This window comes from Stegodyphus dumicola, chromosome 8, assembly GCF_044657685.1.
Source record: "Stegodyphus dumicola isolate Sdum_Otavi_A_Nest chromosome 8, ASM4465768v1".
NCBI classification, from domain to species: domain Eukaryota; kingdom Metazoa; phylum Arthropoda; class Arachnida; order Araneae; family Eresidae; genus Stegodyphus; species Stegodyphus dumicola.
The window spans coordinates 33,791,499-33,806,173 of record NC_140775.1 but is presented as its reverse complement, the minus strand read 5'-3'; the positions used below and the strand labels follow the sequence as shown (position 1 = coordinate 33,806,173).

The 14,675-nt window shown below is 34.2% G+C and overlaps 1 protein-coding gene across 4 annotated transcripts in view; it reads left to right on the top strand.

Annotated features, from left to right (window-relative positions):
* Nucleotides 1–14,675, top strand: part of LOC118182896 (uncharacterized) — a 462,070-nt gene that overhangs the window by 428,976 nt on the left and 18,419 nt on the right. For all 4 annotated transcript variants that reach the window (XR_015042537.1, XR_015042535.1, XR_015042536.1 and 1 more), the window contains one exon: nucleotides 4,186–4,258. Coding sequence is in view for 1 of the 4 variants with exons in the window: in XM_085821730.1 (XP_085677856.1) it covers nucleotides 4,186–4,258 (73 nt within the window). In the remaining 3 variants the exon portion in view is untranslated. The remainder of the gene's footprint in view (nucleotides 1–4,185; nucleotides 4,259–14,675) is intronic.

Genomic DNA, 14,675 nt, shown 5'->3' with positions numbered 1-14,675 from the left:
TCATTGCCTGATTGCAAAATGATCCTGTGGCAAGGTCCAAATGTATATGCAATTAATGGGAGAATTTCTCGTGATGAGCTAATTTTGGAAATTCGAATTTTCACAGACAAGATTATGATTTTTGAAGACAATGTAAAACACAATACACGGGTTTTTTTAAACTATTTTTGCCCGAGCTGTACTTTATCTGAGAACAATTTCTTATACACGATAAACTTATTGAAATCATGATAAGCAGGGTAACTGCAAATAGCGCATTTGTTTTCTGGTTTCCACGAGTGAAACTGTGGTTTAGGATTCTTATATCTTCTTTAGTATGCACAGATGCAGGAACACGCATTAAGTTTGCGAACGAATGTAGGATAGCAGCCCCAAAATATCAAGCCTGTTATGAGGTGGCAGCGATGTTGTGAGGGCTTATTAAACTTCTTTAGCCCTTGAAAATGTAACCTTGTTTAGCACTCGACCAACTTAGACCTTCCATCTTCTTATTGGCACTTATTTGCTTTGACTAGTTGCGTATGTTGCTCTCGGGCCTTTCACAAAAATTTGAGAGACACAAAAAAAAAAGCGTATGTGTGAAATGAAGAGCAGAGCTGCAGTGTCGTTCATGAATGAAAACAATTCAGTCCGGAAATATTCTGAAGTTTTTATCGAAGCTCGTATCATCATTACGTACGTAGAAGGGGACGCATTCATGTGTGGTCACTTTCTCAGCTGTAGATAGCAACCTCTGCTTCACTTAAGTGCATAGTTCTTGTTGAAAGGATGCAAGGAATTGAAGTATTTTACGCACTTTAGATACACTGGATTTTCAAATAAAATATTTGCTCAAGATTTCGACACAAAATAAATTGAAAATGCAGATGAATTCGGAATGCGATGTAAAGATGAAAATCTTGATCAAACATGGTGACATATGTTCACCCACATATGTCACAATAAATGCAGGATTTACAAACTCAGAAATTCGAGGAAAGATAATGGAGGAAGATATCAAAATAATGATAAATGTTCTCAAACAAGATAAATTGCGCTTGGCATTATGACGTCCTAATGATAGTCCTGGGACTTTTACAATAATTTTCATTTGAGCATCATAATTCATCGGTCTAGCATAAGAATTGAAATGGTACTTTGCAGAACATACATTTTTCATCGTTGTTATTTGAATGCAGAAGCTCAGTTTGGAACTGCATAATGAAAAACTAGTATAATAAACGTAAAGTCTTGTGGAAATGTTCGAAAATCCCATGGTAACGATAACTCCAATGGATCTTATTTCTCCCCCGTGAACCGTACCCAACTAACATATTCCATAAATCAAAAGGCGCATACATGCCTATATTCCTAGTTTCGATTCTCAATGTAGATCTGTACTAAGTGCTTTTGGGTGCTATAAGTTTTCAAATCATATGCTTGATAATATGCTGAATCCAAACAGAAATTAAGGCATGGCTATTCGAGAAGATTTCTCATGAAACGAAATAAGTTAAATTCCTAATTAGAAGGCATAAATTTATCAGGTCAAGTAAGCTGAAAAGAAGGAGACAGAATCAAACGCTGAAATAATCATCGACCTAATAAGTTTAATAATAATCATAGAATTTATCGTCAGGCGATTAGATCCCCACTTCAGTTCGAGACCGAAACAAAATCTTTATGATACGGTATAAATCACGTACGGACTTGGAGGAAAAAGTTAGCTAATTCATTTCGCAGCCAGTTAAAAGACAGATGTTGTATTCAGAGTACACATAAAGATCATTAATAGCTTCTGCTGTCCTGAATTTAATCAGCTATGTAAAAGTAAAGTAACAGAAAAAGGAAAGAAAGAAACAAAATCTCGGTTTCGAGTCAAAGCAAAAGTTTTGAAAATACGTTTCATTATAAAATTTCATTTTTAACAAAAGTACTCCATTTTTTAGCCTTTTTAATAATATAAATTAAAGTTTGCTTTGCTATTATTTAATTTTAGAATAGGTTTCTAATTTTAAGTTTTTAGTTTTTAATTTTTTTAATAAACAAATATATGAGATTTCAGAACCTTACAGTGGAATTTTCAGGGGCTGATGAGCAAAAGAGAATGCAAATATCGGTTATAACAAACGTAATGAATGCAAGAGAAGTGAGATATATTTCTTTCATTTATAAATAATTACTTAACCAGTCATTTTGATCTGTACTAATATAAAACGAGATGAATATAAAAAAGCTACTTATATTTTTATGACGAAGAGATATTTCTTAAATAATGAGCCTTTAGAAAATATTTTATGTACAGTAATCTCATGTACTTTCTGTATAATAGAAATATTCTAAAGAAAACTTGTCAGACTTTATCATAAAATTAATTCTAATTTATTTAGCAAATTATTAAGATTGTTAATCTTAATTCTGCTTCAAAAGAGGACTGAATGTTTTGGTACTAAATAAATGCCTAACTAGTACCTGGATTTAAGTAATTAACAAAATTTGACCTTTACTTGCCACCTGCATCTACTGAAATGAAATCCAAAATTTGAATTTTACTATTTATTTAAAGTTCAAGATCACGCGGCTCCCCCTATGAGCATCTAATTAAGTACCTTTTTCATGGCATTTACAGTAAATAATTATTGATGTAGTCGATATAAGCTAATGAATAATTATTACTTTCAAATATAATGTGAACATCTAAAATGTTTACTGGTGTAAGTTTATTAATTTAAAGCATTTATCATATTAACACCTACCTTTTGTGGAACAAACGGCTTCTGAAGGAAAATTAGACTATATGTTGTATTTGGAAATATTTCTGTTTGCTGAAAACGTTTAAAGTTTGGAATGTATTTTTAAAATACTCCTAGAGTAGGTATCGCTTAATGTGATCACATTAGGCCAAGGCTTTGATAACATTATCCAAATAATAACATTAAACGATAAGAAAAAGTATTCTTCAAAACATCAATGGCATTTAATTAATTTAATGAAAAAATTTGAAGAAACATATAAATACGTATTCTCACAGCGTTTTAATTAGTAAAATGCAATCTTAATATTCGGAAGACATCCCTAAATGAAAGAGAACATGCTAATGTAACATTTTAAATTAAGCAAAAAGCAAACGTAGTTTGTAGCAATTCTTTTTTTTTTCCCTCAAGGAAAAAGAAAAAATTCTACGGAATTGTTTTGCTCCTGAAGAAGAAAGGCTTGTGTTTGATCGTCCGCAAAATCAATAGAGTTATTCAAAATGTACATTAAATTAATGTGGCTGCTTTTGAAATAGCTGAATTTTAAATAATTGATTAAAATTGTTTAGTGATTTAACTCCTCACTTGACTACATTTTCTGTCACTTATCAATGTTTATAACTTATTTTGACCTTTTTTGGCCAACCTATCTTTTATTTGGAAACTTAAGTCTAAAACATTTATTCTATAGTAGTTTGATCCAATTAACTGAATTGTTGATCGCAATAAGCGATGTGTTTTTCATGTTTTCTGTGACTGCTGTATTAAAATATTTATATAAAAATTTTCTTGTCTTATATGTGTATGATGCTAAATATGATTTTCAGTTAATGAAATATGTGTCTTTATAGTCTTAATAATCTACTTTTAATATTAATGTTACTTTTAATTATTAAAATGATATCAAATAATATAAAATGGAAAATACTAAAATACTAATTTTAGGAATTTTTCTTAACGTTTATTTTTGCATGATAGCAAAAAATACCCTTCATCGTGTTTACTTCTCCTGCTGAATGTGAATTAAATAAAAAAATCTCTATTTCTATTAGCGCAAGAATAAAGTTTTAAATGCATAAAATATTTAAAAACAATAAGCATAGCCTTTTTCTTTCTGAACAACTGGTGAAGGACTGTGCTTCCAATTTTTTTTTAAATACAAATCTTTTAAAGAAGTGGGAATTGAAAGACAGATGTTTGAGTAAATCATCTGTATAAAAATAAAGAATGTAAATTTAAAAATTGTAAGTTATTATGTGCGGAAACACTACAATCACTGATGAAACTTATTTTCTGACATGTCTCATTTAATACCTTCGCTGAGTAAATACTAAGCTCTTCAACCTAACATTCATTTTTCCAAATATTAAAAATAATTAATGTAGTAGGGCAGTAATTTGCCATTAAATATTTCAAATAATAATTTGTATGATGTGCTATTTTTAATTTGCAGAGCAACAACATGGAGAAGAAGATTTTAAAGCAAATGAATAAGAAATCCAATGCGAGTGAAAATTATGCTAGGGGTATGTGATATTTCCTTAATAATTATTAATATTATTGTAATATGCTTTATGTGACAAAAAATAAATCAGATTTGAGTAAAACTTTTTGCCTTCATGTATCTCCATATACAAAGAGTTCGAAAAAGACTATATGCTTTATTTGCTTTTAAATATTGAATCCAGATACATGCTTACAAACTTCCTCTAAATAAGGTAACTAGTTTTATATAAATACAGCACATTAGATGGGAGGGTTCAGTAAATATAAAATTTAATATCGATATAATTGCCATAGATTAAAACGTCCAGTTAGTAAAATGTTCGCAATGAATTAGTAATTCTCAAACATTCCACATCTTTACGGACAAAACCTCAAACATTCTTTTTCCCAAATATATTGGACATATTTTATGGAGATTTAAAACGATCTGAAAAATTCTTATAGTCATATATCTATATATTCTAAGATGAACTTTGTTGTCTTTAAGTACAGGAAAAAAAGGAAAGAAGCTGACTGTGCCTGAAATATAGTATAAAGCTAATACTAATCTTTTACTTGTGTTCTAATACTTGTGTTCATATCTGGTGAAAAAAAAAAAAAAAAAAAAAAACTTTATAGGAAACATGAACTTCGGGTATCTGCATAACTTTACATAGGACGATCTTCAAAATGCCACCGCGCATTATCTAGGCATGTATGCACACGCCCTGGAATGGCTGGCTTCACACGATACAGCAACGTGTGCACATCACAGCACCAAAGTACACACAACGTGAAGACAAGGAACTAAGTCACTTTCTACAGTAACTAGGTTTTTCGATAGACCAACTCCTTCAGATGGCCGCACAGGAAGAAATCCAAAAGTGTCAGGTCTGGTGATCGTAGCTTCTATAAAACCGGACCCCCATGTTCAATCCAGTGACCTAGATATTGCATATCCAATAACTCACGTACAAGAGCGCTAAAATGCCCCGGAGCTCTATCATGCTGGAATCATAGGCCAATTACTTCCGCTAAGGAAGTCAGTTAATATATTACGGAGAGTTAATATATTACCAAGTATGAATGTCCTGAAGGCCGTTCAGACAGCAGATATGGTCCAATCATGCGAGCCTATTGTGTTAGTCCACAAATTTACAGATCAGAGGACCTAATGTCTTTGCAAGCGTATTGCATGAATATTGGTGTCTGACCACATATGGCTGTGCCAATCACATGAGAAGCATGCTTCATCAGTCCACAAAGTAAGCGCAATGAAAGCATTATCGGCATCTGTTGTTGCGATAGCCATTCACAAACATCAATGCATCGCTGAAAGTCATCTGGATGTAGACCCTGCACAGTTGTACAGCGAAACAGGTATAGCCCCTTTGACCCATCTTGCGCACAGTACTGCTACTCGCATTCAGGTCCCTAGCTTGTGCGCGTGTTTTCAACTTGGGAATTTCTTCCCCCCCCCGAAGTATTGCATTTTCCTGTGCTGGCGTAACTCTGCCATGTGTTGTCTTCCCAACAATGTGGAGATTCTGTTCCGGCTGCACGCTTCCAGTTTTTTCAGTCTATCGTGCAACCTGCTGATGACTTTGGCATTGCGAGGACGGACAGTGATGGATAGCAACGGGCATACTCCTCAGCAGTTCTTCAGGCATCACCATTTATAAAGTTCATAAGGTATCATTGGATACAATACATGTCGCAATATTCACGAACTTAATACATTATGTCAAGACTCCGGTAGCTAATAGATGCAGCTTTTTAAATACGATTCAAAGGACGGCTTGACATCATTCCACGGCGGGCGCATGTATGCCTCAAAATACGCTCTGTAAATTTTGAACATTTTCCTATGTAATCACTATGTAATTACTGATGTTCATGTTTTCAGTAAAGTTTTTTTTCCTTGTATTGGATATAACAACGTACTTTTCTATCGCATTCGTCATGAAAACTATGGGTGGTATAGGTACAGTTCTTCGAGCTTTTATTTTTATATCTCCAAGCCATGAATATGGTTGGCGCAGCGTTTGGGCGACCTTGATGGGGCATCCTGTATAATTCAGGCTGCCAGTGTCAGCACTCCTTAAGTTAGTGTTTTGTTTTATAAGTATCTAGTTTCACCTTATTACGAGTACCTTTTAAGTCTAAATACGTTTTAGGTCTTTGGGGGATAATGAAATTTGGTTACATTGTAGAGTCATTAGGCTAATTGGAAGCAGAAAAGATGAAAAATATGCAACCGTCTTCGCCGGGAATCGAACCACGGACCTCTGAAATACCGGCCCAGCGTGCTACCGTTACACCACGAAGGCATGCTAGGAAAGTGGGAGAAATACCTTATAAAATGATTGCAGCATCTTTTGGTGGTATGAGAAGAAACGCACTTGCAGCAAACATTATTGTTTTATTTTGAGACGTTCTTGAATGCTGTCAGTCAATGATATTTGTTAATATTGAAACTATCAAACGTCTTTCTATGATCGTGTTTTTTTGCAGGAAAAAAGTTATAACATTGAAAAATATTTGCGAAAGCATAACGGCAATGTATGATGATACCTTTCTTCCTAAGGTGTCGTCAAGTAGGATTTGCTGTGAGTTCTTTCGAGAGTTAGCGGTGGGGGAAGATGGGAGAGATGGGCAAAACTGATCTTTTATGGAATCGTATCGGAACTGTTCGTTCACTGAAATGAATCTTTTATTGTGACTTACCACTCATTAACAGTAAACTTTATAAAAAAGTTCGGGAATGAAGAGTAAATCAAGAGTGTTAGGGACAATGGATCGAAAAGCCAATTAGCAAGGGTGAAATAAAGTGCGAAAAGAATCGAACAAGCAATGCAATCAATAGAATCGACAGAATCAAACTCTAACTCCCTGAATCGATTTCATTTCACTATAGCTTTGAGATTTTCTATATATTTCCTTTCTATATGGAACTAACAATAAAATTCTAGAATAAATGTTTTTCATAAAGTTGAGAAATGATGAAAGTTAAACTTATTTTTAACATGGGAGGATAAACATTCATTCCTTAACTAAAATGGGAACCGAATTTTTCATGCACGCTCTCAACAGCAGCGGTGAACTAAAAAAAAAGTGTCCGCTCTCTTTCGTGATCATGCATTCACTCGCTCAGTAAAGTGAATTAGTTCGTGAACAAATAACAGATCTCTATTTCAGTCACTAATAATAGAGTTACAACTCAGTTTTCTCGAAACAGAGTAAATTCGCTCATTGAGGTGAATCGGTTCTTTTAATCAGTTCCGGAGAATATTGGCCAACACTAAAAGGATGGGAGAACATAGGATTTATCCCAGGAGTGTTCTGTATCAAAACTGGGATGGAACTTTTTCTTTGTTACAAGTGTAAATTCGGTAGCTGCCTGTGGTCATGACCTCTATAACGATTTTCATCCTCTTGCGACTGTTACGCTGTGATACGCCCTAAACAATGTTCTCAGCAATGACACAGCTAAAGGACCGGTGAGTTTGGCCTTTTCTGACAAATGCTAAAGTAGAAAAATGGATCGTTGGGGAATGAAAATATTTAGACGAAGAGGCGTTACTCGGAAATGGTACCTGGCGAAAATGAATGTAAATGTACGCACTGAAGAAATGTGAGCTAAGAACTATGAATTTATTATACAAAATAGATAAAGTACAGTTTCTCAGACTGTTACGATAATGGGTCTCAGGGCTAAATCAGTGGGGGGAAATCCTGCATGAAAATCTAGGAATGTTGAAGCTCCGTGCTAGGAGGTACTAGTATTGATGTCACAAGTGAATAATCATACTATTCATTGTTTCCAAGAATTGCTCTGCATGACAAACGCTGATAAAAAAAAATTTCTTTGCCGCTAATAACAAGAGATAAAACATGATTTTATCCCTGGAATCCAAAAACAAAGCAAGAGAACAAGGAGTAAAGCATAGTATATCTCCTCAACCCTAGAAGTTCAGAGTCCAGAAACCTGCCGCTAAGACTTTGAATGTCATTTTGGGAAGAATAGAAACCACTGCCTCATAATACTACAATAACATGTGTATATACGCTTATATACCACATACTACTGCAATAACTTATGTTTATTATGCTAGCCTGCTTGCTCAGTTCTAACAACAGAAAAGATTGACCCCTCATTCCCGATCTTTTTCATCCAGGTTATTGTTAGTCACCGGTGAGTCACAAAAAAAAAAGAACTGATTCATTTCAGTAAGCGAACACTTCTGACCCGATCTCATAAAAGGTCAGTTTTGCGCATCTCTGCCGTCTTCCTCCACCGCTAACCGCTCGAAAGAAAGTAGAATGTAAAAGTAAAATACTCTATCTGAAATTTGGCATAGTCCAGTTTCAGATTCTCGAGGGGTTAAACTTTGTGAATTTTTAAGTATGAATAATTTGTTCGTTCTAAACGAAGACTGTGGTCCTACTTTCTGTAGTACTCAAGGTTCAAGCTATATTGACATTACGGCTGTGGGATCTGATCTTCTTGCAGATATTTTGTGTTGGTGTCAACCAGATTATGAATCCCTTTCTGATCACTGTGCGATTGAGTTTGAACTTTCTGTAGCTTCTAATAACACTCTATATGACAGAAAAAAACAGCAAAATTGTCTTCAGTGTAAAGAAAGCTAACTGGAATATTTTTTACAATACATGTAAGCAGTCGATTGATGAGTTTTCGCAGTTTATTGAGTGCTGTACGGATAAGCATGCATTAAACTCTCGACTAGAAAATTTTGTCTCGATTCTCTATACCCCATCTAAGGCTTCCATGCCTCTAAAAAAGTCACGGGTTCATAAGGTACCTTGGTGGACTACTGAAATCGATTGTATGAGAAAACAGGTTAACGCTGCTAGACGTAGGTTTTCAACGAAATCGTAACTCTACTCTTAGAGAGTTATATAAACAAAAATATCTTTACTTAAGGCATAGTTACAGTTTAAAGCTCCAGGATGCAAAGCTTAAGTCTTGGAGAGAATTCCTAATGAGTATAAATGAAAGGAATGTTTGGAAAAAAATATATACGAATGGTATAAAGAAAAATTTTATGAAAGGAATTAAAGTCAGTGGAATTTATCTCCCATCTGGTAATTGTACAAAGTCGCTTGAAGAAACTGCTAATGAGGTTCTTAACAGAAGCTTTCCCACGGACCATTTTAGCACGGATAATTCGTTTCATAGAATGATTAGGGCTGAAGCTTCGTTAAATTATGTTGCTAATCCAGATCCTCCATTTACTATGTCAGAAATTAATAGTGTTATAGAAAAACTTAAATGCAATAAAGCTCCTGGTCGTGATTCTATTTCAAACGAAATTTTGAAGCAAGTTCATAGAATGTTTCCAAATTTATTCTCCAAAATCTTCAATACATGTCTGAGGCTTGGTTCATTTCCTCGTTGCTGAAAAACAGCGAATGTCGTTTGAATCCCTAAGAATAGTGGTCCTCGTATCCCGCATTTAGATAACTTGAGATGCATTAGTCTTCTTCCCAGTTTAGGAAAATGCCTAGAAAAGCTGTTTGTTAATAGAATTACCTGGTTCTTGCATAATAAAAAACTGCTAAATAAAGCACAGTTTGGTTTTACCCCTCATAAGAGTTGTGAAGATGCTCTTTTGTACTTAAAAGACATAGTGGACGAAGGTAAGAAGAGAAATTTACACACAGTTTTAGTGTTTCTTGATATCAAAGGTGCTTTCGACCACGCCTGGTGGCCTGGGATACTTGTTTTTTTTTTTAAGGAAAGCTGGTATTCCGTGTAATATTTACCACCTTATTAAAGATTTTCTGCATGACAGATCTGCATTGCTCTCCCTTGGCCACGTTTCTTCCTCCCGCATTTTGGAAAGAGGTTGCCCTCAAGGCTCGGTTTCCAGACCTTTATTGTGGAATTTAATTATGAATGATTTACTCAATAGACTCTCACGTTGTCCAAGTTGTAAAACAATTGCTTTTGCTGATGATCTACTAATTTGCTTTCAAGAGGAGTTTCCCATTACTCTCTTTAATACGGCTCAAAACACCCTTAATATTATTTTCAATTGGTCCAGAGAATAGAAATTGGAATTCAATCCTAATAAATCTAAAATTATGATAATTAAAAGAAAGCATGTCAGCTATACTAACCAACAACTGTACTTGGATAATACCTTACTCGAAACGGTGAATGAAATTAAATATTTATGCGTTATTCTTGATCATAAGTTTTGTTGGAAAAATCATATTATGTATTTATCCAATAAGTGTGAAAATATACTTAGAGGACTTAATCGTGTCTCTTGCAATACTTTTGGTTTAAAATTTAATGTTATTGATATGATTTATAAGCAGGGTATTGTCCCCTTTATTTGCTATGCTTCTAGAGTGTGGGGAACAGCTTTAGAAAAGAAGATTAATTCCCGTATACTTCGCATAATTCAAAGAAGAATTTTGCTAAGAGTTGTGCGTGGCTACAGAACAATTAGCTATGAAGCCTGTTTCGCAATTTCAGGATTTCCTCCGATTGACCTTCATGTTTTGAATGACAAAAAGTTTAAAGATACCATCAGCAAATTTATGTTCGATGCCAAGGTGTTGTTTGAAGATCTTCCTCATCCTGCCAATCGTTTGCCAATTCACACTATCATTTATGACAATTCTGTTGATGATAATTTCCCTGTTGTGTGTTATACAGATGGCAGTAAAATTAATAATCGAGTTGGATTAGTCGTTTTCCATAATGGTTCTGAACTGGAATACAAGCTCTTTAGAATTCCCAATGAATGCAGTGTTTTCCAAGCCGAATTACTGTGCATTAGTGAGTCAATTAAGTGGATATCTAACAACTGTTCGCTAAGTGCTAAATTTCTTATTCGCACTGATTCTCTTTCATCCTTATTTTCTCTTAGGAATATCTTCTCATATAATAAATTAATTGTGACTTCCCATGCTCTTCTTAAAGACCTTAATAATAAAGGTGTTGATGTTATCTTTTCTCATGTACGTGGCCACACTGGCAATCTAGGAAATGAACGGGCTGATTGGTTGTCAAAACAAGCTACACATCTTCAAGTAATTACTCCAATGATACTTCCTAAGTCATTTTACAAGAACAAAAGTAGGGATGATACAATACTCGAGTGGAATGAACTATACAGGAATTCTACTACTGCCTCTTTGACTAAAGTTAGTAATTTTGAAGTTACTCAATTTCTAACTGGACATGGTAAATTCGATTCATATCTGAAGAGATTTAGATTATCTAGTACAGACTTGTGTTCATGCAGTTTCGGGGGAGTGCAAAATGTCGAACATTTGTTGTTCTATCGTTCAAAGCTCAAGGAAGGACGAAAGGAACTCATTCCTAAGTTAAACTCTGTGAATATTACATTTCCTCCCCCTCTTCATGTTTTTGTCCAACATAAAATGGCTTTCTCTTTTTTCTGTAAATTTATCTCTTACGTATCATCTGTGAATTTGTAAGTTTATTTTATTTTGTGTTGTGTTGTTGTATTTTTTTTTTTACTTACCTCTGTAAGCCTTGTGTAATACTATGTGGTACACAAGGATTTAAAATTTTCAATAAAAAAAACTGCAGCAAAAAAAAATATTGCTTCTACACGACAGCGCTCCAACACACAAGGCTTGGTTTCCCAGATCTCTAGTCAGCAATGCAGATTTCAGCTTCTATGAAAATAGCGGGAGAGGAAAACATCGTCGAACAAAATAAATTGTTAAATACTTACCATAAAGACGCTGCATGGGGATTATATCGTACACGTGCGTTTTCAGACTGAAAGTTTCGCTACTGCTATATTGTTACAGATTTTGTATTTAATTTGCTATTTTTAGTAGAATTATAAATAAAACAGTTTTATTTCCTCTGCAATGCAGCGCGTGACGAGTTTTAAGAGAAAGCTACGCCGAAAAAGTAAAAATACAGGAGCACACGTATTTAACATTTAATAAACAGATATCTCGTAATTGTACTCTTTTGCTTTCCAGAAACTTCGAGAAAATACCAGAATGTTCTCGTGCATGATTAAAAATCTTTAAAAAGCCGGAGAAAAACATCTCAATTCAGTTGTTTACTAAATTTTTGTTGTTGATTGTAGCGAATTCGAGATGAGATCAGATTAGCTTTCTCTGCGTTTTGGAATGAGTTCTATTTAACGTTTTAGTAGTTTAAAATGTAACTACTGTGTGATATTGTGACATTATACGAATATCTGTGAGGAAAACGTTCAGCATTTTGTTTTTATTTCTTGTGATAAAAATAGATTTTATTGATTTTTATCGGACTTGTGCATTCAATTTTATTACGAACCCGTATGCACGCAACAATATAATGATTTGTGAGCTCAAATGAGTTTTTATTTTTCTACTAATCTTTAATTTTTGCTTTTTATTTTACTTTTTTCTCGTTAAAATTATTCTTTTGCATTAATTATATTTCCATTTTGTCAAATTAAAAAAATTGAAATTAATTTTCAATTTAATCGTCTTTTTATTACCAGATTTTTAAATTCCTGCAGATATAATTTAGGAAGGTGACTTTGTAGATAACAATTCTCTTGGCTGCTTTTTAATAAAGATCAGAATTATCACTTTCATTTATCTAATTAATATTTTATTTTTGTTTTAAACTGTATATGGTTGGTTCTACGGCTGATTTCTAGTTCTGCTCTTCTTATTATATGATTTTAGCTTTCTTCTCATAAGGTAATAGCTTGCCAGCTTTAAGCAGATTAATGTTTCATTTTTTTCTAGCATATATATATTGTCACGTTTTTTTTCCTAACACCAGTTATTACATTATTTTTCTTCCTTCACGTTCGTACGGTGTTCGGGAGGATTTGGAGTGAATAATGACGACAGTTGATGATGAAGTATCGAAAGACACTTTATTTAGTCAATATTAATCAAGAGAGCTTCAAAACACTCTTACAGTCGTCGTAGATCTACTATAAACACGCTGGAACAATCAGCGACACAGCCTTCATACTGTCAGGCAATAACGGTGGAGACAGCTTCACTGCAAAGCACCAGAGTACAGCTCCAGACTCTGCTCGGTCGTTCTCGGAACTCCACGTACTCTCGAGACTCTCTATGTTACAACTCGCGATGCACTCGACGACACACAGAGCACAGCTCCCGACTCTTCGGTTAAGTCGTTCCCGGAGCTCAACACACTCTCTCGACGATGCACTAACCGCGATACACGAAGAGACTCTTTCGATGCACTCGACAACCCACTCGGCACTCGTTGCCCGGCTGTCAACTCGATCGACTCCGCACGGCTCGCTAGACGAGGCACACTCTCTGAGACACACTAACTGACTGCGGACCAGCAGGTTTTATATAGCTTTCGGCTTGTGTTCGAGAACATTCTGGGCTAAACCGGTAAGAACTCGTTCCAGAAGGTTCTCCATCCGTCCATGGTATATCGCCAATTTTTACGCCAAATTTCGCTAAATGGGCGATTTCTCGCCAAACGTGGTAACTTTGCCTTCCTTGTTATTTTATGGCAACCCTAAAACTGCTTTGCGGGGAAGCCTGTACATTTCGTAACAATATGTATATATATATAACTGAACATTGAAGTGAATTAGGAAATTGTTAGAAAAACAGTATGCACTATAAGCTTGCATCAAAATTTTATTTTGATGCAAACTTATTTTAAGCATCAAAAATTTATTTTACCTCTTACATAGTATTTCACTTTTGAATATTGCAGTTCACCATTTTTCCTCATTTGTTTCTCATTCTGATGGCTAATTTATTAGCGACCTGAGTTAGTATGTTTCCAGCATTTCTAAAACCTCAAATAAATTAACTTGTTCACATTCATTTCCATCACTTTGATTTATATTCACCCACATTATATATATATGTGTGTGTGTAAAAAGATGATTAATAGCTGCATACAGTTGCAGAACACTGGTAATGCATATTCTACGACTGCAACAATTGGTTATACGTAAGCGGTATATGCAGTAAACACAGGCTTGGGTTTTCTAACCTATTCTTTATTTCATTTTTCTAAAGAAAACTGTAAATGTATTTAATAAAAAGAATTAATTAAATGATAAGTCTTAATGGCTCACTCCACATGTTTAAGCTCTACACATTAACTGCTGCTATATGTAATCATAACTTTCATTCATTTTCAGATTTTGAGTGCTGGATTTTCCTTTTTAATTTTTCAATTAAAAATTTTTGCAGTTCCTCAAAATTTGAACCAGTATGAGTTTTTAAAAATTCTTCTTTTCTTCTCATTCTCATAAATCATTAAATACATCAGCAGCTAACATGTATCCGAAATTTCAAAATTTAATAAACGCGGGTCTCCACTGTAACCGTCATGGGATTCTTATAGATATTTTATTTTTTACCACGTTTTAAATTTGCAAAATTTTGTCCCCTACTAATTTTTTATTTTATATGCTATATTTCTCT